General features: G+C 39.1%; 1 protein-coding gene across 3 annotated transcripts in view; it reads left to right on the forward strand.

Annotated features, from left to right (window-relative positions):
• Positions 1-24,969, forward strand: part of LOC133517764 (tensin-1) — a 93,030-nt gene that overhangs the window by 64,575 nt on the left and 3,486 nt on the right. For all 3 annotated transcript variants that reach the window (XM_061851172.1, XM_061851173.1, XM_061851174.1), the window contains 10 exons: positions 13,738-14,350; positions 18,309-18,599; positions 18,905-19,033; positions 19,548-19,674; positions 20,218-20,360; positions 20,704-20,876; positions 21,292-21,541; positions 21,783-21,939; positions 22,319-22,491; positions 23,272-23,386. In XM_061851172.1, the coding sequence (XP_061707156.1) occupies positions 13,738-14,350; positions 18,309-18,599; positions 18,905-19,033; positions 19,548-19,674; positions 20,218-20,360; positions 20,704-20,876; positions 21,292-21,541; positions 21,783-21,939; positions 22,319-22,491; positions 23,272-23,386 (2,171 nt within the window). The remainder of the gene's footprint in view (positions 1-13,737; positions 14,351-18,308; positions 18,600-18,904; positions 19,034-19,547; positions 19,675-20,217; positions 20,361-20,703; positions 20,877-21,291; positions 21,542-21,782; positions 21,940-22,318; positions 22,492-23,271; positions 23,387-24,969) is intronic.

Below are 24,969 nucleotides of genomic sequence, written 5' to 3' on the forward strand. Positions count from 1 at the left end.
TTTTACAAGCTTTGTATCCTTGGCCGCAGTTGTAAGAAATTTCAACCAATCAAGTTGCTACAGAAAGTTCATGACCAACTTAAAGACAAATTAGAAGAATATGGTTTCAACAAAGTTGTCTTTCTCTTCTCGCCCGTCAGCGCGGTGGAAGTCAATGTTAGATTCTATACCCAGAGGTGATCTCAATCTTAAAACTTCTTCAATATCCAAAAATTCCAGTTGAGCACAACATCGCACAGAATGGCACAGTCATGAAATTTATGACCGGTGTCCTGGCAAAGTTCACGAGCCTCATGCATTGCAAATACTTCAAAAATGGCGTTAATGGATCCATCTTTTTTGCAAGCCACGTCGGCGACGTAGTAGTAGTATTATGCGAGTGGAGATAGTAACGAGGGCTGCGTTGCTGGTGCCGACGCCTCGTGACCATATCACAATATCTCAAAGTTGCCCTGACAATTATTAACTGGGATACTATATTTGTGTAAATCATTTTAGATAAACGCCTTGCGTAAGAAATATGTTAAGATGCTAACAAATTAGCTACCGATATTTTACAGCTCCTACTCTAGTAGGTACTCGGCTCCTAGAGTATATTTAAGTATGAAACACCATAAGTTTTATGATGTTTGTTTGAAGAAAATTGTAAAAAATATTGCTAGAGTCTGTGCGGAAAGAGATGAATCGTAGGATTTGAGGGCGTGCCAGTGCTATTTTATGGTTTTTGTTATGCTGACAACACTGTCACGTAATTATAGTACGACACTAAAGATCATGATACTTGAATTCCGTTATCCCGGTTTTTTGCCACGTCTCACTAAAGGGAGCCTGCTGTCGGCTCGGTAACCGATTCATCTTCTACCTAGAGGTTAAACCCAAATTTTCTTTTTACGTTCCATGCTTAAAGTGACAGTTCGATTGACAAAAATACTAAAACTAGTTAAGAGAATGGCCAATCCAACTGCGATTTTCGTACAAAACCAGATTGAGTCCGATATACAACTTTATTTTTTTTTATTTCAAAAAAGGATGGCATATATTAAACTTATATTAGATTCGCCAAACTTACGATCCTAATCTGCCCAGTTCAATAATTATTGTAGCACAAAACCAGTTGGGTAGATTGGGTAGAAATTGGGCAATCGAACCATCAATATAGTATGTATGATATAAAAACAGTGCATGAGTACGTCTTTTTGGGATTAGTCTGGTTCTCTCACGATATTTTACTTTGTCGCAAAGCTACCGCTAAATATGAAATAGTATTTCGTACCTAACAGTAATATCATTAATAATCATCGGTGGACCCTACAATAACATTTAGAAGTGAGACCAAGCGAAGTGTGCAGCGATTTTCATAACTTCGACTGTGCAAGTGTTATTTAAACATCACAATTTCATAGAAATTTTACGTTTAAAATAACACTTGTAAAGTTTGGGCTATGAAAATCGCTACATACTAAAAAATAATAATAATAAATCTACAAATAATTTTTACTACATTGGCTCAATGGTGTATTTTGAGCATCAGACTTCAAACCAAATTTATCTGTATATGTACAATCTTAAAATATATAAATATTTTAATTGAAAAAATTTAATTTAATTATAATCGAAGTATTGAATCTTAATATTCAATGTCACTTATAATTGAGCTAGCTTCAGTATAACCATAAAGAGAGACTCAAAAAAATATGTTCATCTGAATTGTATGTTCTTGTATCAGATACGTGGATTAAAAATTCTTGCATATCATTAGATATCATTTACTAAATGAATGATATTATATCTATTCGAGATACTGCCCTCTTACTCAACTCAATCCTGAAAATAAATTATATACCTATGCAAGTCCCCAATCCGCATTGGGCTAGCGTGAGGACTATAGCCCGAGCCCTCTCGCGCATGAGAGGAGGCCTGTGCCCAGCAGTGGGACGTATATAGGCTGAATCATCATCATCACCTATGCATATTATTATATTCGTATTTAGTCCTGGACAGGGGCGGCCTTAGCCTCTGCGAGGCTCCGGGCGGAAATTCTTTGCGAGGCCCCTGTTTTTAGTACTGAATAAAACAATGGTAGGTCGTATCAGGGAAACGCCTAGTAGACAGCCCAAAGGATCCTTCAAGAGAATGGAGCTCGGTCGTAAACTAAGTGCCTATGTGTTATAAAGCGAGAAGCGAGGCAGAAAGCAGAGCTGCACCTAGGACAGAAGATCCGGAGTAACAAATCTCGATGGCTTCCCGTGTGATGCTGAAGACTGAGCAGGAAAGCAGAGCTTGGAATCGAATTCGCAGAATAAGCGAGGTCCACGGCTAAGCTCAGCAAAGATAAGGCCGGCAGTCCCGAATGTGTAGAGTTTCCTGCAAGTCCGAAGTTTAGCTGCAGAAGAGCATAGCTTGGAATTGAACCAGTGGCCAAGTATAAGCAAGACCAGAAGCCAAGCTTGGCTTAGTGTTTCAGTAAGACTTATAACTTTCCTGCAGCGCATTTAGGCGTGGCCAAAGGCCGAGTTACAGACAAAAGCCAATTCCCAAGTGTTTTAAAACGCAAGGCCTAGCTCCACGAAGGACTGAAGGACTTCCGCGTGAGGCCAAAGGTCGAGTTACGAGAGATCAGAGCTTGAAATTGGACAAACGGCCGAAGGCCCGACCGTCCGATCGAGGAGCGTTTCCATGAAAGGCCAGGCTGCAGGAGAACTTAGCCTGGACATTAATCAATATGATCTCGATTCTCTTGCTACTCAACTTTTAGCATCGCATGGAAGCGCGACTTGCTTGCTTGGATGTTTTGAGCCTTCAGCCGTATGCCCTTTTTTTTAATTTCATATTTGAGTCATAAGATCACGGCTTTGCAGTAAATCGGCATTTGGCCTGATGTGAAGCGCGGTCTTCGGCCACCTAGGGCCTTGAAGCTCATTCTTGCGATCCGCCAAACACATCATCTTTTGTTTATGTCCGAGCTCTGCTATCCTGCATATCGCCCTTCGGCCTTTCGGTTCATTACCAAACAATTAATCATTGTCATTTCCGAATTCAACGCTTCTGTAGCTTTGCCTAGAGCCTCGCACCATGGTGGTGGGTTCTCGAGGGCTGGAATTTCACTCTCGCTGTCCGATTTTAGCATGTCAGTTTTATATCAGATATACCAAATTGCATACGGCGGCGCAGCAAAACAAAATTTTAACTTCATTAAAAAGGATTGCAAAACATAATAAGCGAACGTGCCATGATACTTTTTTACAACTGTTTTTTTGCAATTAAACCCTCTTAGGCCTCTTAGATCTTTTTACAGACGTTTAAGAGTCCGTCTTAGATAACTTCTGCATCGACTTTGACTCTACTCATGTCTCACGTAAAAAAACTACTCAACCTGTTGCGCGAGGGCCCCCGAAATCGCGAGGCCCCGGGCGGTTGCCCCGTTCGCCATCCCCAAAGGCCGCCCCTGGACGTAGTATAAGTATTTAAACTGTAGATAAAATCATGGTTGTCCTTAAGTAGTGCGAAATTACAAGTAATTAGGGAAGATAGGTTCGTTTACATAATTTGTAATTTCTATTGAACTCTACTTTGCCTCCACTGTCATCGGTTTCAAGTTAGATTCTCATCAATCTAAATTGAACAAAGAATACTTGTGAAAATCGGACCAAAAAAAAAACAGTCGAATTGGAAAACTCCAGTACTTCCAACCACATTAAGGCAATCCGTTAGAGAATGACGTTTATGGGCTAGACGAACAGCAATAAAATTTTAATAACTGTCGCTGACATTTGTATAGCTTTTCTGACTTTTGATAAACTCTATTAAAAAGTTACTAAGTAGAGAGAATCATTAAATTGGCCTACCACCTTAACCTCCACAAGAATCAGAATATAATAAATTATTTTTTGCAACACTGTCGAGGAGGTACTCCTATAATAAAAATAAATATATTTATCGAAAGGTTTTATTTTCTTCCATTTCGTTCGTCAATATTGTACACTTTTTATAATCTATATAAATATATAACTTTTAGAAACATTTTCAAATATTTTTTAAAACGATATAAATATGATAAAATGAGATATAAAATAACTAGCATTCTATTTATATTAATTTTAATGTGGAGCAGAGAGATAAAGTATCCAATTAACCAACCCGCAGGTAGAGTGGTGCCGGTAACCGACAATATGATTATTTGAGGCGGCATCAGTTAACCGAGAGGTCGCAGTCTGTGGTGCCGCAGGTGTGGGGCTATTTTAGTGAACTAGATCCGCCCGAACCGAGCGCCGGCCGCCCGTCGCCGCTCGCCGCCCGCCCAGTCGCGCACCCAACCCGACACCACGCACTCACGTCCCATGCGTGAAACAAACAAATCAAACTATATTCATCTATTAAAAAAATCTTCAAATAAACAAACCTATAAATATTTATCAAAGTTTAACCAGTTAGGCTTCGGTGCCTAGTGTTTCCTTATAACTTCGCTAGACGACTATCGGAAACGAGGTGAGTGGGACAATACAAGTTTACACTTGGAAACAAATCGACTTTTACACAATCCGGCGCCTACGCATTTCTTTAATTATCTTCTCTTATTACCAATACCAACGAACCCCTCAAAAAATCAATATGTCATCGACTTTGTCGAAATTGAATAGATATAAACAAATGTTGATCATAACACTTATATGTGAACAATAGGCGTGCTTATTAGTGAAACGAACGATGCATTGTGAGGGTTCAAACGAGATCTGAGATGGAAATCAGTTCCGCTGGGCGTAGCGGTGCCTGCGGCTTTGGCTAATTGACCGGCGTGGTGAATCCGTGATGGATGTCCACCGCGCTCGTCACCATGGCGCGGGCGCGGCGCCTGTCGCCTCCCGCGCCGTTATTACAATATTTTTCGACTACATCAGTTCCACTTAAACCAGAAAATGTATCCGTGAGAAGTAAGCGGATTCAGATATCACACTTTACTGGTTTGTCTTAAGCGATCGCTTGCCGACATCGGTTGGGCCACAATACCAGCCCTTTCGTCACACATCAACTTAATTCGATTCGACGGGCCCGACGAGATCAGTGACTCGCACCGGCTCATGTTTTAACTTCTGCCTATAGAAAGCAAATCTGGTCTGACGTCACTTATTCGATTACTTGCAGCACGGCGGCTTATGAGGATTAAATTTCTTGTGAATAACATACAAGTACAAGACAGCGAAAACATGTACCTTGTTTGTGTTTTAAAATAGCCTATTTAAATTAGAATTGTAGAATTAGAAATGTAATTAGAATTGTTTTGTGTCTACAAAATCCTGAGACAAACTCTATATATATATATATCTTTGAAGCCTTTGTACATTTATTCCTATTTATAGCATAAATAATTACTGCTATGCCTAATTACCTATAACCAATAGATTATAAGTGACATTGGGCAGAAAACCTATTAAACCAAAATTAGCTAGCCCTTGTGGTGAGTTTCCTTTAAGTTTGCACTGTTAAATAGTTGTATTTTAACCGGTACATACAGTACTCGTAAACAAATGCGAACAAACTACAAATTTAATATTATTTGGTAAAATAATAAGTCCTTGTAATATTATTTAGACATTACATTTTTATCCTTTAACTAGAAAACTCCCGTGAATTTCGAGAATCATCAACAAGAGTAGTTGGCAGGCTGCAGGCTTTCAAAATTCGGAAATGGACTAGCTTTTTAGTATACTCGAATCTTAGTCTTATTCTTTCGATTAGGTACGTTAATAACAACATAATGAAATTTTTTATAAAAAAATTGTAAAATTTTCTTTGAAGTTGTCACTAAATTATATTAGGATCTACAGCTCTGATTTCATCAGCCAAATTCAAATTAAACCCTGTGTAAGCACCTACCTGCAAACCTACCTATTGTAAAAAAGCGGCCAAGTGCGAGTCGGACTCGCCCATGAAGGGTTCTGTACCATTTATGACGTATTAAAAAAAAACTACTTACTAAATCTCGTTCAAACTAATTTTCGGTGGATGTTTGCATGGTAATGTATATTATATATATTTTTTAGATTTCTCATTCTGTTATTTTAGAAGTTACAGGGGGGGGGGAACACATTTTACCACTTTGGAAGTGTCTCTCGCGCAAACTATTCAGTTTAGAAAAAAATTATATTAGAAACCTCAATATCATTTTTATAGACCTATCCATAGATACCCCACACGTGTGGGTTTGATGAAAAAATATTTTTTGAGTTTCAGTTCTAAGTATGGGGAACTCCCAAAATTTATTGTTTTTTTTCTATTTTTGTGTAAAAATCTTAATGCGGTTCATAGAATACATCTACTTACCAAGTTTGAACAGTATAGCTCTTATAGTTTCGGAAAAAAGTGGCTGTGACATAATCGGACAGACAGACGGACATGACGAATCTATAAGGGTTCCGTTTTTTGCCATTTGGCTACGGAACCCTAAAAACACGCGATCTGGATTACTTTTTATAGTAAAGGTACAGATTCCTACACTGTATTTTTATATATAATACCTATGTGTTATGAAGTAACACTTGATTTGCCACTCGACTCGTATCAAAGCCAGGCTACAAACACAAATATGTACTATATTTTATCATGTTTGCTTTTAGTTTGACGAACAGTTCATATCACAGGTGCGTTAGCTGAGGTCGTGTCGTCACAAAATCGATGTCCTAATAAAACTTAATTAGTGTTAGGTACTGTCTTTCAAACGAGTGCGGAATTCAATGTCAAAGCTATGAAAAGTATATTGAGGCTAATGTGTTAATGTATTTAAAAATTGGAGTTTCCGATAAACCTGTGATTACAAAACAGCGCGCAACGCACAGCGAAGGTTTGTTTGCATTACTTCGGCCGTATGTTTAAAGGTCAGATGCGGACCACGGACGTTAAATCAACATTTAATGGAATAACGGATCGAATTCAATGTCACGTTCATTTAGTTGAAACCTAACTGACGTTCTCGGAACCACTCCCACTAATTAGTTAAGTAACAGACGACCCACTGTTACGTTTAGTTAGAAAACTAAATGTGACATTGGCTCAGCAGGACTTGTGTTACGTGTGTAGTAGGTAATGTAGGTATGTATGGCCATGTTGTTTGGACGTCCTTGATTCATTTTCATTGTTTTCTCTTCCATATCAATAGAAAAGATATATTAAAACATTACTTATTATGATAATAAAATCTACTCAATCGCAATCTTTAAAAATATGTTTTATTTTCTTAAGGTGCCGTAGGTTCAGTAGAGTAATTTTTGAAAAATCGTAGTGCTGTTTCAGATAACAATATGGTTGCCAAAAAAATAATTAGCAATCATGAAGATTTTCTTTAGGGACGTCAAAGATTCAGATTTTTTACTTACGCTCGGAAGGAATAAATCACGAACGTAGCGCTAAATCCAAAACACACGTTAAAAATTTGCCACCCAAAACCTCAAAATAAGAAAATTTGATCTAAACATGCGCACAGGTTTTTGTTTTGAGGGAACTCAGCGACTACTTTCTGCTTTTTTTTAAACTTACAACAGATTAAAACTCAAAAACATGATTGCCATATACGCTTACCCAAAGTGAGAGTGAGAGAACACAAACCTGGCGGGGCCTTAACCGTTTTTTTAAATAATAATGAAGTTTGTAAACAACTGCATCATAATATACTCGTAGGGTCGGCAAAAAGACATAAAAACCCCAAACTGGTTGCGATTTGAAGCTAACGAAATGCTCACAGATAAGGCGAAGAACAGCGGGCAAAGGAATAACAATTTGGAGCCGGGGATCGCTTAGATTTTCGTAGAATGGTCAGGGTGCGTAGCCAACGTGCCAATAGTTAACGCTCCGTAGCGAATGAAACGCAACTGTCCCTATCGTCGCATTAATATAGAGAGAGATAACTACGCTACGGGGCGTTAACGATTGGCACGTTGGCTACGCACCCAGGCGGGCGGGCCGGTGAGGTCATCATGACCGGGCGAAATACTCGCGATGTTACCTTCGGACTATTTTTTATATCACAATCAAAGCTTTAACTTACTATGTTTGTTAATTAGTTTAGGCCAAAATTAGCATACAAGATGTGAACCAGTCCCCGATGTCCGATTGAACTGAAAATTAGCATTGGTACTTAGATACCTTAGTACCAATGCTAATTTTCAGTTGCAATGCAATGTAAATCCAATGACAATGTAATGCAAAAAAGCTTTACTATTAGGTATGTTTATGTCTCTACTAGCTGTTTCCCACGACTTCGCCCGCGTGCCTTTATATATTGATTGTTGTAATTTTACATGAACTTTGTGCACCTAAAACAGTTGAAAACCTGTGGCATTTGTATCACAATACATAATGTATCTTCTTCCAACGTTTCAATTGTCAACCTCCTTACATGAAGAATTTCGAAAACTCAGTTAAAAATATTTTCGTACAAACTTTCAACCCCTTTTTCACCACCTTAGGGGATGAATTTTCAAAAACGCAAAATCATCATTCTTGTTTTCATAAAATATCTTGTTACGAAGTTTCAAGTTACTAGCTTAAAATAAATCTTCTACCTCATAAAAAGTTTCATCCCCCTTTTAACCTCTTAAGGGTTGAATTTCTAATAATCGCTTCTTATTTCTTTATATCTTTATGTCCAACTATCGTCTATCTTGAGATATAGTTTACTGCACTGGGGAAATTCATGTAATAATAAAAACTGGCCAAGAGCATGTCGGGCCATGCTCAGAGTAGGGTTCCGTAGTTACTCTTCCGTCACAATAAGCTAAACTGAAGCTTAAAGTATAGTAGATTGTTAACCAAGGGATGAACTGTGGGTGTCTTTTTACTATGAAGGGCAAACATTTTGCGATAACTCAAAAACAGCTAAACTGATCATATCCGCTTAGTTTTCATTTAATGTCTTTCTTAAGCTCTACTTCCAAGATTTTTTCCATATTTTTTGGACCTACGGTTCAAAAGTTAGAGGGGGGGACCCATATTTTTTTGCTTTCCGAGCGATTATCTCCGAATATATTCACGTTATTAAAAAATGTTTGTTGAAGACCCCTATCAGTTTTGAAAGACCTTTCCAACAATATCCCATACTGTAGGGTTGAAGCAAAAAAAAAAATTCACTCCACTTCACGACTACCCTAAAAAAAATTAAATTTTTAGATTCTATTGTACGACTTTGTCGGCTTTATTGATTTATATATCCATGCCAAATTTCAGCTTTCTAGGACTAACGACCACGGAGCAAAGCCTCGGACAGACAGACAGACAGACGGACATGGCGAAACTATAAGGGTTCCTAGTTGACTACGGAACCCTAAAAATGATGTGTTTATTCTACAAAAGAACATGTACTAAACATAATACCTATATTGCCAAAGTTAAGGAAGGGTAGGTAAGAAGACAAGTTAGAATAAAAACAATTTCACAATAATTTATCAAGAATAATGTAAGTACCCAAAACGTTTCAAACTTATCATTCAAACTGTCAAGCTATCCGTGATTTTCTCATCTATGTTTTGACAGTGGGCGTGACACGTCCGATGGACGGACGACACACCAATGTCATGACGGTCACGCCAATGTTCATCAGCTAACGAACGGCGGACAATAAATCTTGTAGCCGCCATTGACGGTCACTTTCTACCATCCTATTGTGCCGGTTCTAACTTATTTAAGCTATAGAAACGTTATTGAGCTCCATTATGCATATTTTTCTGTCGAAAATGGAATGAAATCATAAATTTTGTGCCACGTCACGTAGGTAGTTTATGACCATTCGTCGGAATTTTAATGTTACCATGTTATAACCCTGAATGGCTAAATCCTGAGGACATACTAATTCAAAGTTGTATCAGACGACGAAATTACTGCACTATTTTCCTTGTTAACAAGTTTGAGTTCTTAAAACTCGTTTTCAGTGCTGAGCAAGCTCTACTGATACTCTACGACATATAAATTAAACTTAGTTAAGTACGTAGTTCACGAAAAAAAGAAGACCCTATTCCATTAATGAATAGCTAAATACTGTGCGGAAGTCACCTACAACAATATGTAATTATAAAACGTCACACTAAGTAACTCGATTGGCTTCATTCCAATATTCTAAGGACATGCATAATTGGAATAGTTTATGTCGGATACAACAATTTAATTGCCTTTTCCAAACGATGCTTAAAGTTTGTCGCGAGATGTTTAATATTTGTATAACTACATGTTGTTTGCAAAAGTAGTGTATAATATAATATCAAAGGGTATCAGAATGAGAAGATGCGACGGTAGGGCTCGCACCGCCGAGCCGAGCCGTGAGGAGCACATCCTCTTCCTGCGTCGGCGCGCGTTTCGTAACACTAGCCCGAACCAACATGTTATTTTGGTTGACATCACAGAAATAACCGCATCTTCCTTAACAGCCGACGCCGACGGTCACCAGACGCTGACGTTGATATCTTTACACTAATTGCGTTATTGACAACCCTACTTTTAGTTTAGTTGTGAAATCGACAATCCATTAGACAGACCGAATGGGAATGAAATTTTACATTGTGTGGCGATTCCTAATTCTATTTAATTTCTAGTATTCACAATGTCCAAGTAAAGTATTGGATATACGAGTAGCTAATTAACAATTAAACTAACTGACAGATAAAACGTCCTACAAACCTTAGCACTTTATCTACCAGTTAAGCTGATTTGAAGATTGTGAAACACTAACGATGACTTTATTCATCAGATATAAGGGGAAAGTACATGTAGTATATTCAGAACTTTACCTGAACATTGTGAAACAAGCCCTTACAATTTTTTCTACTCCAGCACTCGTATTTGTCGATTAAATGACTGCTATTGGTATCGAAACCAACTTCATAAAAAGCGCGGTCGCGCGCCCCTGCGCAGCCCGGCGGCGGGGGCCCTTGTCTAGGATCCTAAAAGCAGTGTTCTTAGGAATATTCAATTGTTCATACAACATTGTGCAACTGTTGTTTTATTTTTATTCTAACTTGTAGGCAAAGATCTACAAACCAATATTTACTTTAATTGTATTTATAATTGTAGGTATATGCTGTCTTAGAAAAAAATATTGTGTGCGGCGATAGATAATTAATAGGTCTTAAAATTCTCCGGCCTGTCTTTACAAAACTCAAGTTCGTTTCGTTTTGTAACTTCGGCCCTTGCATTTTAAGAACCTTTACTATATACCTGTTGCATATAAAACTAATATGGGTATTGGTCATAATTATATTAATCCCATCAAAAACATTTTCATGTAAAATGTTGCCAAGACGAAACAATACTGCTACCGTCACATGGGCGTAAGGTGAAAAATTCATTGACTATTCATAATTTTTTATTATTATACAATACATCTCGTAGTAACGAATCGGCCAAGCCACATATTTTGACTAAGGTGTAGAGTTTGTGAAGTTAGAGCTTCTAGACTTAGAAGCTTGGCTCTACAAGAGATCTGATAACTTTTTGACTGTGCGAGCCAAGGTTTCGTCTCGGCAACATTTTACATGTTTTTTTTTTTTTGATGGTATTTCACTTCTTTTTGTAAATTGCTTATGACAATCTTCCATCCCCTTATTTAAGGGGTGGGGGTGATTAACTATTAAAAATCCTGAAATACGTATCTGGGGGCACTTTTTTATACAATCTGGTTTTTTAACTGATTCCCCATACAAACTTTAACCTCTTTTCCCCCTAACGCCATTTTCCTCCTTCTTTTCATCCTTGCGGGGTGATTTTGGAGTTGAAAACTATTTTATATCCTTCCCCATATCAAAATCTATCTACATACCAAATTTCAACTAAATTAGTTGATCGTGGTTATTGATTCCCCTTAGGGGCTAAAAATTTCAAGTTTTGTTTTTTTTTTGTTTTTTGGGTACTAATCAATCATACCAAACATCCTACATACCGAATTTCAGCTTCTTAAGACTTCGGAAAGTATCCTAAGGGTTTTGACGATCATCAGTGAGTGAGTGAGTGAGTCAGTGACGAAATCGGGGTTTTTTAGAAATGAATAAAATCTAAAGTATGAGAACTATGCAAATGAAATTTTTTAAGATTATAAGTCCACTATTGACATTATATCCCGAGAATTTTGTTTATCTGGTATTATACAAACCCAAGTTATAAGGGTTCAAAAAATCGACGAAGCGCTTCAAGAAAAGGTAGGTAGTGCCCTTGCGCTTCGCTTTGCTCGTTTTGGCGGAGGCTCTACCGTACCCCCAGATATCTGCAAGTTGTTACCGATCGCGAAGGGGTCCTATAAAAGATCTGGTTACAACTTTTATGACACCATGAAAGTATTACAGTCAATTAGTGAACGAAAAACACACAGTCATTATGCAAATGAGCCATTAATAAGACCGTCCCAATTCCATATTGGTTCAGTATTTACTCGCTTGGCAAGTTTTTGAAGCGTTTATTTTAGACGCTTGTTCCGCCAAAATGTTAAAGGTACTTTTTAGGCTAATTGTAGATAGGTTTATTACCTACTTACCAAAGTTTCTGCTTAAAGATATAAGAAAATGGTCCAATATACCTTATTAATGAACGATATAGCTATCAACATACGTATGTAGGTGCCATAGATTATTTCATAATTATGCGAAGCAACATTAGTAGGTACATATACCTTTATTAAGAGGTCACTTCCTTGTTTAGATTAGTTGCCTTGAGTAGTCAACTTGCAAATTCCTCGTCTTCAGAACTGTTTGATAAAACCAAGGTTATACCTAGTAATTACATTACATCTGGTAATAATAAGTAATTCCAACAGTAGCAGCTGGATATCTTATTTAGATTAGGCCTATTTACTACCACTACAAGATTAAAAACGATATAATTATGTATTTTTATATCGATTTAAAGGAAACCAAGGAAATACATACTATACCTTCTTAAGCTATAAGTTATATACCAAATTAAATTAAATTTGATTTTGATGAAGTATCCCGTTTTTATAGTGAGATTTATCCGAGAATATTTTTTACACGTTCCTACCGTCGTATTTACAACGCAACGGTGTTATCCTACAGTCGTCGTTATAACGGAAAGCAATCCTAATCCTTTTATGGCGTCTGTCTAGCACCACACCTGCACTCACTGCACGAGTGCATCCCCACGCGCTACTCAATGAACCAAGCTAAAACACATCGGCGTTAAACATCTGTGAACACTCATTACTCATTAGGTACCTACTACACTTACTATGTAAACGTAACTTGTCTTTGAACGAAAGGCAAGAGGAAATTGCACACATTACCACCGGCTTGTTAGGAGGGGCCACGGGACTCTTATTGGAGCGAGTCGGATTCAATTTAGAAGCTGTCATTAATTAAAGCGAAGCTAAACTGATTGGCTTAGGACTACGCTGTCGAGTTGATTATAAGTACAAACATAACTACATACCTACTAATATCGCAAGTTTATATACATACCAATTTACAACCTGCGATAGGTAACCATTTATAAACTAAATACTTACCTACACTTATCGATTAGGTACATATAACTCAGGTACCTACGCCTACAGTAAAAGTGCCTAAACTGGTACCCTTAGATTTTTGTCACTTTTCAGAGATTAAACTCTCTGTTAGTATTTTTTGTTAATAAATATGTGATGTCAAATAAATCTATAAAAAAATAGTAAAAAAGTAAAAAAATAGTGAAATGTAAATATTTCACTTTAATTCGTTTTCGAATATAGTTAACATTATTGATGTTTTGGCATAGGTGAAAACAACGGCAGCGCAGAAGGTTCCGGGTCGGGAGGCGAGGCCGGGGAGGGGGCTGAAGCGGCGCACACCTTCGGTCCCCTCGACGGGTCCATCTACGCCACAGTGGTGCGCGCGGGCGGCGGGCCCGCGTCCTTGCTCAGCGCGTCCATGGACTCCGGCATCTCGTCGGCGGGGCGGCGCGCGGCGCCCAGCCCGCCCGACGAGCTCGACGCGCTGCTCGGCGACATGCTGCGCACCGTCAGCGCGCTGCCCGACCCGCCCGGCGCGCAGCCTGCCGCCGCGCAATCGCACTCCGACCGTGCGCCCGACATACCGTATCACGCGCGCGCCGACTCGGCTCCCTTCACCTACGGAGCGCCAGGCTTGCGACCCGGCATGCTGCGCGCTCCCAATCGCCTGGCCAGCCCTGAGCTGGTGCGGCGGGCTCTCGGCGGCGACCGCTCCTACAGACCCATCGAAGACGACGACGACGAACGAGTCGCTACCCCTGAACCGCCATCGCCTCATACACCTGTTTCTCCGCGCACCCTTCGTAAACTTACTCATGAAGATGTCACCACTACCACTTCAGCAGTACCACCGCCAGCCTCTCCTTTACGAAATGGAAGGTGAGTATTATTAAATTTAGACATTATATTTTTTAAATCATAAGTTCGTTTCGGTTATTTGTCAGATCTTGATACTCGGTATTCTAATTTAATTGAGTATAAGGTAATATTATAATCCAGCCAAACCGGTTTCATTCGGGAAGGAATGAATGCAAATTTTAAGTTATCTCATGGTGAAATAATAAAATCAGATCAACTCAGGTATTTAATAAAAACCGCTCGTAAAGCGGATGCATGGAGATAAAGGATTAATGTTGCTTTATAAATAATTCAAAACCAATCACACAACAACAATAAATCACCCGTCTTTTTGTGCAGGTATCGATAAAGGTAGTTTTGTTTTATTATTCCAAAACCAAATACTCCATTTATTGTTATTCTTCTACCAACAAAATAGTTGAGGTCATTAAAAAGTTGGGAGAAGTTAAAATAAAAGGGATCTGGCGTATAACGTAAACATGTGTTCCTGTGCAGTAGGCGGCGGCCGCGCGCTGGAGGCCGCGAGCCACCTACTTCGCTCCTTCTACTCGACTCGAGCTACTGTTTACTCTCATAACCTCACTATTTACATTTTATTCTTAGCAAATACAGTTTATAATATAAATGATCAAAGCTCACAATCACAATTATGATTAGAGTTAGTTCGATCAGATCATCAATGAACGATAAAATACCTTCTCGTGATTTTGTAAAAACCTTGGTATACTTAATATGTAATCCGGTAGGTACTAAATACTTATGCTAGTTAAATAGTACTGTATGTATATAAAAATAATATAATCATTTATTCCCGACAACTTCAATCCACAGGTATAGGTTTGCAATAAAAAAAATATAAAGAAAAAAATTGAACTAGGTATGAAATATAAAGATATTTCATACCTGATTTTATTTATTTTATATTTTTTATTCATGACTAGACATTACAACTTAATGAACTGAGCATTTAACAATTGATAAAATTTAAAATAATTTGATAATTTATTGATACCTAATACTAGATATAATGGATTATAAAAATATTAAAAATAAAAACTATAAAATTAAGTGTATATATGTGTATTTACACATGTGTGTTTCATATGACTTTTGTTACTAAAAGAAAAAACATACTGCCGGGTTACATTACCTATTCAATGCAATAAAATATATGATCTCTACCTTTACCTACAACACAAAGCATCAAGAGGTGTGGAATTGAATAGTCTCTTAATTTACTTAGCTTCGTTCCACTCGACCCACTTCACTGTCGATCAAGAAGAGCAATAAAGCAAACCATAACCTATCTGGGCCATTACACTAAGCCACAAAACTCATTCCATGTCATGGTGTGTACGAGTAGGTTATTTCGTACGTTTTATGGACTTGTCAGTACTAAAGCCATTAATTGTATGAGACACGCTCAATTATGCTCTTTCCCCCTATTTACTGAACGCTTTAATGTCTCTTAGGACTAATTACATGGAACGAGCATGAAAAATAAACCTAAACAAATTTGATCCCGTCGATCATTTATTGATAGATGCTGCGTGGGATCCTGATCCCGTGGGCGTTAATTGAATAACGAACAATGATCACAACAAAAACCAACCAATCCATGTAAGACGCTGTTGTGGTCTTTAAGTAATGATTTGTAGCCATATTGTACCTGTATTCAAGGCGCGATCGTAAGATAAAAGGATCCGTAACTAGATAATTAAGGTAAATGACCTACCAACCCACATACAAAGTATGTAATTACTGAAAAAGAAGAGACTATTTTAATTCCGACCGAAAATGTTTAATCTTCTTTTTCATTTTTTTTCCAATTCCAAGAACTTTTGTAAAACAAGTAAGCAAATATAGAAGTACATTATATGTACAGTTTGCTAGATAATTGCCAATCGCCAAGTGTGTCACCAGTAACAAGGAGCAAATTGCTGTTATTACTGCAACAAGCGCGTGTGTGGCGGTACGGCAACACATCGTTCAGTCTATTTCAGATATGTTAACGCGTTTGCACTTTATGCCATTATAATAAAGAGGAAAATGTATACATAATTATTGACGTTGTCCGCACCTCCTATACGTGTATAATAAAGACTCCCGTTTACTCCTTATACATAATCTCATTCATCTGTGAAATGCCTACTTGAATATTTTGAATAGCAATGTCAACAAAGCGCCCATTTATAAACTTTATGATTAAATATAGCGGTAAATGGAACGGTTTGTTTACATTAGATGATAGCTATCTGTTTTATTTAGTAAAACAAGTTTTAGTATAAACTACTTTACTAACGACATATCGACATGCTGGATAATCGCCGTCGCATAATGTGCAAACAGTGCCACATGTCGGCTATCTGTGATAGACAACAAGATAAATGAGTATAATAGCGATCAATATCTTGTCAATCAAAGAGACATTATTACACCGCATTGTAATCAAATCAATTATTCTTAAAGGAGCACTTTAAAGTTACGTAACTTTTAATGTAGAGTCATAATATTATTCTCAAAGCTTTTTTTTGTTCTACATTTCTACGACGAGGTGTAAAATAGAGTTAAGCGACATCTTATTTCATAGCAAACGGTTAGTCGTTAGTTTGAGATATATACGATACATTAGCTTCTTGAGAAACCTACACGATTTGAAGATCTTGTTACTCGAAGTGTACCTAATACTTATAGTATCAATGGTTTTTGTGTTTTACCTTGTATTATTTTATTTTATTACATAATAATGTAGATATTTAAATTATAAAAACTTTGACGCGGTAATTTTAACTAATATAATATAATAATAAATAATAAAGGTATATTGAATGCAGTTGAATATAAAAATTTTACTTGACATTTGTAAGAAGATATCTACGTCGTATTTTAATATCCGGAAGTTTGAACGTGAATTAAGTTAAGTGACGGGTGTGGGCCGCCGGCGCAGCCGTTCCACAACATTACGCGCCACATGCGCTCCGACAAACTGCTTATTGCGAATTATTTATGTGGCGCCTACTGACTGATCACTTTAGACAAACTGCGTCTTGCAGGGCCCTTTCTTAGAAAGTCTATTTGCTGACAATTTGCAAATCGATACGAGCAAACATCTTTCGCAACTCCCACGCATAACGATACTTAAGCCTTAATGCTATGTGTAACTTATATGTTGCTTAACATAATGCACTAAATCAGTTAGGTATGCCATACATGTGCCGACTTATGAGAGCCGAGTCGGTCGACTCGTAGAAATTGATTTGGAGCGATGGCGTGTGATTGCGTCGCCGCCATCGCGACCCGAGCAAGTTGCTATTTCGAGATAAACGTCGCCATAAACGGGTGCCAGTCGACCGGGCCACGACCAGGCCGGTTAATCCCATCTCTTTCCAAACACACGCCTCATAATAACCACTATCATTGTGGCCTAAACAACCGTAACTATTATGCGTAATCATAGATCCTACTTGTACTGGTCAACCTAGTGCAATTGCTCTGTAATTAATAGGAATATGCCTCCAGCACCCGGTGGTATCGGTACCTCCCATACATAGCGCCTGACTATATTGAAATAAGTGCCGTTTCTTAACTGATCTCCGCTGTTCCTGTTCAGCAATAGCGAGAAAATAGTTTATATTCAGTTAATTACTAAAATGTGGATACGTGATAGCGTATTAGATAAATCGTTTACAACATAATACTTAAGGCTTGGTATTATATTTAACAATTAACGTTATGTTTTATGATGTGGGATATCCTCACCACCCACTATCGCATTCTTACATACCTTCACCATATATGAATCGAAGCCCTCGTCAATAGTCCTACGCAAAAAAAAACTTCAAATTGTTATTATTAATGTACCAGCTGTACAAATACGTCTAATACAACCTTCTACATACATACGACTAATATTCAAATACCTAAGTAACTAAGAAAGGTTCCATTAAGTACCTACATAATATGTCTAATGTTGTTTAAGGTGGTTGAACGGGGACACGGAATGGATCGACCGACCTCCAAGTAACGCTCGCAAGGCGATTGAAGAAAATGGAACGTGGCGGTCAGCAAGCACGTTGGGATGGCACGAAAGTTCAAGGGCGAGGGAACCGCGGAGGTCAGAGAGTGCCTTGGAAGGCAGCACGGGTCTTACGTGGTTGCAGCGGCAACAGCAGAAGCTACGGGAAAGGAAAGAAGCCAGGGAGAGAGTCCAGCGGTTACCTCTGGAATGGGATGCCACTTCCAGGCATGTTCGCCGCTCTGCCAGCCACCGGTAATACAATTATAGAAACAGACAATCAGGTTACAAACTAGGAGCTACAAGCTTATTGCGCCACCCATGCTAGGACAAAATGTTGTTAATACTTGACATAGAAACAAATTTAATAAAAATTCCTTAGATCTCTGCATATGTCAAATGAAGACATAATTAATTTCGCATCAATTAGCCATCGGGACCTATCTTATTTCAATCTGAAATGGGATATTGGTAAATTTTAACCACGGTGATATTTTTTTAAACATCTTGTTTAGTTTGTTATACCTATTGTTGTTGTATACAAATATTATTATTATCAGAATGGACGGCTACACTAGCGACACAACAGCATTTGCCGACGACGATGACGACTTCAGTGTTCCCTTACACGTCAACACATTACGAACTCCACTTAGAAACGACAGTATCAGTCCGCAAGCACCTGACAGGTAAATATCGAGATGTTATGTCAGTGAATGCACATACCTAACAAGTATTTTCCTACTTCCTTTTTTCGACGAATAAGGAACAGGCCCCAGTAGGCCCCTACCGCGAACACTGAAGTTCGCTAATTGCGGGCATATCTTTCTCTGTCACTCTAATTACGTATTAATTGGAGTAAAAGAGAAAGATGCCCGCAATTTGCGAACTTCAGTATTCGCGTTAGACCCTCAGTACACATCTTTGTACGAGTAACATACCTACTTAGTTAAAGTGGTGTTATAGAAGTAATTAAAATAACTAATGTTAAGGTTCGTGTCTTTATTGACATTATTCTCCTGTGGTTTTTCTCCACCTCGATTACTTACCTACTACTAAACAAAGACATACCTAAGTACAGTCACTCAGTTGACTTTCGGTAAATCTGAATACCATTTTAATAATGCTGCTGAAAAACCTTTCTTCAAACACCCGAATATTGTTCTCGCTGTTTTCGTATTAACTTATCCTACGTTTTTGCAGAACCTCATCTAGAAAATTCATGTTCGAAAAGATGACGATGCGCGAGTGGAGTGGCAGTAACACGGCCACGTCGACCGCTGCGCCTGGTCTGCTGTCACTAGCGGAGCCGCCCAGCAATGACACTATCGTAAGCTATTTGCACTTTCAATTTGTTGTTGTCATAAAACAACATTTGTCGTGTGTTATCGAGAGTAAAGTTAGGTATGTATGTATGGATCTTTGTTTCTTTTCCAGTTGTGGCTTATAGGTAGGATTTGAGTTGTACTCCAATTTTAGACATTACCTAACTTAATCAATGTACCTGCTTAAATGGATACTTATTTCTACAGATTGTATTGATAGTTATTCCCTTGATGCCCTCAACTAGCGCTCTTGCAAATCCTGGTAGGTTTAGCTTGTGGAAGGCCCACGCTGCGTTTTCCGGTACAGTACAGCACTCAAGTTTCATGTAAACTAGTCTAGCTGTATCACAGTAATCATGTAATAAATTCTTGGAAATGCACGGATAAAGACGAAAAATACCTTCCTCACTTGGAATTCTATTTCATAGTCTTCATATTCCTAATAGTACGCGGCTTAAACACGGAAGTGACGTAATAAGGTGTTTTTTTATTCCATTTTGCAAATTTAGGAATTATTTTAACACAGTAATAGCGTTATTTTTGTATAGATTCGAGAGCGTACCGAAAGCTGGTCGCGGTCGGAGTCCCGCGCGGGCACACCGCTGTTCCCCACGCACCCGCGCACGCCCTATCCACCCACGCCCACGCCCTCGCTCAGCGCGCGCCCGCCGCGCTCGCCGCCCGTCACCAGGTACCGCATCTAAACCCCCCTTCTTTTTATCTTTGGCGTCTATACATTTGTTTAGCTATAGGTCGGCTTTAGCTTAACACGTGTACTTAAAGACACCAAAGACCAGTGGCGTAGCTAGGCGTGGGCGAACGGCCCCTCGCCCACTTGAGGTGATCCCGCGGGAGCCAACCCTTTTTACCCTCTTTTTGTTGTAGTGTTATTAACTTGTGGAAAATATGTGCCTAAAGAAAAGGGCCAGATGCGATTTCGCCCATGGCTAGATTAGTTCACGCTACACGAGTGCAATCCTAATTTCCCTTATTTTAGGGCCATAATACTAATGCCTATAATGTCCATGTTATAGAAAAGAGCGCGAAAGCAGCCCCGAATCGGAGTATCGGATCTACAATGGCAGTTGCGGGTCGCGGCGCTCGAGCGCGGGCGGGTCGGAGCCGCAGCACGTGGCGCCCGACCGCGAGCGCTTCGCCAGGGACACCAGCCACTTCTGGTATAAGCCCAATATCTCCCGGGACGACGGTGAGTGTGAATATGCTGTATGTCTTACGGAATCAAGTAGATTGATTTGGTTCGCCGAGGAGCCGTTCACATAAAGAGATGCAACGTTCAACATGAGCCTACAGTATATGCGATTTGAATGATCAATTATAATTTTCTCGTACTGTGCCTAAAATTTGTCTAATGCTGCGATGGTGTTGGTGAAAACTTAAAATCTTCCTTATGTAGCAGTTAATTTTGTAATTTCGAGCACGTGAAAGATCCTATTCTATTTCTGTAGGTATCTACATATTTAGTTTACTTTTATGATTGAATCCATAAAATGTACAGTAAGCTGCAAAAATATTTTCTGCAGTTATCTTACCGCATGTCTCATCAACTCTATAAAATGTCCTTTGTATGTTTCGTTCAATACTTGTAATTTAATTATGAACAGCGGTAGCAGCGCTGCAGCAGCTCGAAGAGGGCTCGTTTATCGTGCGCGACTCGAACTCGTTCCCGGGCGCGTTCGGGCTGGCCGTGCGCGCCGGCGGCGGCGTGCGCCACTTCCTCGTGGAGCCCGCGGCGCGCGGCGTGCGCCTGCGCGGCTGCCCCGACGAGCCCGTGTTCGGCTCGCTGTCGGCGCTCGTGTACCAGCACACCGTCACGCCGCTCGCGCTGCCCGTGCCGCTGCGGCTGCCCGACAGGTTACTGCTTGCATTCATTAACGATCCGTCGTTGAGTTACTGACCCTTAATAAATACTCATGCAAGAGAGTTCAATGAAATCAATTATAAAGTCATCGGGGTTCCAAGACCCACAATTTCTCAGTCGATTCATTTTCTGCGCTACTCCTTTTCGTACTACAGTTTTGATGCGTTACCTCGAAATATATGTAGGCATTTCATTCTATTATTTCTTTATTTTGAACATGAACTCTCTGTTTAGGGATCCATGGAGCGGCGGTACCGCGAACGCGGCGGCTAGAGCACTACTAGCAACGGGGGCGGCATGCCACGTGCTGCTGCTCGGTTCCGAGAACACGGAGGCGCTCACCGGCCCCGCCGCCGTTAAGCGAGCCGTCACCAACATTATACTGAAGAAGGTGGGTGCCATTTTCCTTCTTGCATAGATATTGATTTCAGCGTGACAGCAGTTTTGCAACTAAACGCGCAAGGATAAACTACCCACCTCATTATTACCAGTCCAGTTATACTAGTCTCACAGTTATCATTAAATTAAAAACTTGTCTAAAGTCCCATTCCACCACGAACGAACGACGGCAACTAATTACTTTTGCCAGAAAAAAGGCGCGGAATATAAAAAAAATCTGTGGATGTAAATCCTAATTCATCATGCCTAGTTTTTACAAATTTGCCTTCTTTTCTTCCGTCTGAATTGCCAGACTATCAGAGCTTATTTGCATAACGTAAAAACCATCTGAGTTTTCAGCAGCATCTTATCCTAAACATTGTATACTACAGGGTGGAGCGCACGTGGTACACTTCAAAGTGTTCGGCGGCGGCATCACGCTGACCGACGCGGCGCGCAAACTATTCTTCAGGCGGCACTATCCCGCCGCCAACGTCTCATACGCGGGCCTGGACCCGGACGAGCGACGGTTCGCACACGTCGACAACGGCACCAAACATGAAAAGTTAGCTTTATTTTCATAACTATAAAGCTTAATTTACAAGTGAACGGCACGCAAACGTGCCTATTTGTGACAGCCCATATCAAAAGGGACCTTATGGCGGTCGGCGGTTACGTCACGTAGGGACGCATTAGTATTGGCGCGCCGCTAATAACGGCGTAAGCGCCGACCGCCATAAGGTCCCTTTTGATGTGGACTGTCACATTTAACAAGGGATTGAACCTTTATAGTAGTATTTTACGCAACTGATACATAACGAGAGTCCTTAAAACACGGGTGTGGTTTTATGAAAGGAGTAAAGCGAGTTTCATAATAGGATCTCATACGTGTCTTAGGCCTAATATTATAACTATAACTGACATAAAATTATACACATGTATGTTATACTTACATTTTCTACGACAGCAAAATAATATAATTTTAATATTTAAATGGTGGTAGAATACTCATAAAAAAATACTTCAGCGTAAAGTTGTATGAAAATCCTTAAAGACTTAACACAGAATACACATATATATATATGGACAAATATAGATATAGACATTATATCTTAAAAGTATACCCCTTTATTACACTTGCCAGTCAATTAACAGATTGCAATGCCAGAGTAGAAGAAAGTAACGATATCAAGACTGAAACACTGCCTACTATTGGCCGGAAACAAAACCCCGACTAGGATAGAAAGGATAGGATAGAAATATAAGATAGAGATCTTATATTTCTTGCTTAACCATTGCAATCAGTGAGTCAGAACGTTAGTAAGTTGCCACTTTACCTCTGCAGGCGCATTTTCGCATTCGTGGCGCGCGCGGCGACGGGCTCGGACAACCAGTGCCACGTGTTCGCCGAGCTCGAGCCCGAGCAGCCTGCCACCGCCATTGTCAACTTCGTCAACAAGGTAACGTAATACCTACTCGACTACAGTTATAAACATTCCCAATACGCCAGGACGCTAAAAGACCCCAGCGAGGTTCAAAACGGGACCGACGCGTCATAAAGCTGGAATTGAAAGTATTTGTTCCTTAGTTATGGATGTTTTCATTAATTGGGTACTCATGCACTTTTGTAGCTCGCTCGCTGGCGTAGTGTGTAGTACACTACTGTCATAGTACAAGTGCGAAAAGTAGGAAATTCGGAACGAGTGGCGATTAATTAAAACATTACCAAAAGCAGTGTTTTAATCGACACGAGTTGCGAATTACCTATTCGCACGTGTATCGTGCTTAAGTTTTGCAGTTCATATAGCCTTTTAATGGCCGTGCCAGAATAAGAGCCAAACTATAGTTTTTAGTAAAAACATATTTATGTAATAAATAAATAAATATACCTACCTTATTAGTCAACCCAATTATGCACTCTATTAGTGGTGGATTCAAAATTGTGGTTTGGATGGGACTTGACACTAAAGAAGGTAGCGACGCTAACATTTTTCATGAAGGGACTCAGATGCTTTTGAGGGAGGGCTTGAGCCCCTTAGCGTCTCCCTTGTTTGAATCCAATCCTGTCTTATTAAATACAGAGTGACCCAAAAAAAAGTACAAAGAATTGGTGAGAGTCAGGATGGGTATACCTAAATAAAAGTAAACAAAAAGCATACCATATTTTTGTACCTAATTTGTACTATTCAGTAACTCCTTTAAAAAAATGAGTACCTCCCGGTACTTCAAGTTATTACTGAAACAGTACACCCGCCATTCTGACTGTCAGAATGGTGGGTGTATTTTATTACGCAAAGATCCCGCGATTATTGATAAATTGAATAAAATTTTTTTTTTTACCTTCATATAATTATAAATTGAGGCTTTTAATTCTTGGTTTCCAAGTTTAACTCATTTTACTTTTATCGGTGCTATTACGTTATTGCAGGCGCTACCTTTTTTCACCTTACCGATTTCTTTTTTAAGCAAAAACGCTACGGTACAATTACATACAGTATAAGTATAGTACAAATTATTATAATAGTACAAATTAGGTACAAAAGTATGGTATGCTTTATTTGTATTTAGGTACACCCGCCATTCTTACTGTCACAAGAATTGTTAGAATATTATTCTTACTTACATGTCCTTTAAAAAAATGTTATTTAAAATTAAAAGTATAATCAATTTACTAAAGTAGAACGTGTAATCTTCAAAATATTCTCCTTAAAATTTGAAAAAAATCTTAACATATTTTTGGGTTACCCCGTAAAGGGCTATACCCTGTATACCTTTTATAAGAGCCTGTTCCACAATGTCCAGGTAAAGTTCTGAATAAGCTACTGGCCACTGATCTGACGAATAAAGTCATCGTTGGCGTTTCACAATCTTCAAATATCCTTAACTTTATCTACAAAGTGCAAAATTTTGCAGGAAGTTTTATCTGGCAGTTAATTTATTTGTTAATTAGTTATCTAATAATTTACTAGGACATTGTGAAACAGGCCCTGAGTAAACTAGTCACTAGCGTTTTTAAAACCAATGTGTTGTGTTTATTTTTACA

Source organism: Cydia pomonella, chromosome 5 (genome assembly GCF_033807575.1).
Source record: "Cydia pomonella isolate Wapato2018A chromosome 5, ilCydPomo1, whole genome shotgun sequence".
Taxonomy (NCBI): Eukaryota; Metazoa; Arthropoda; class Insecta; order Lepidoptera; family Tortricidae; genus Cydia; species Cydia pomonella.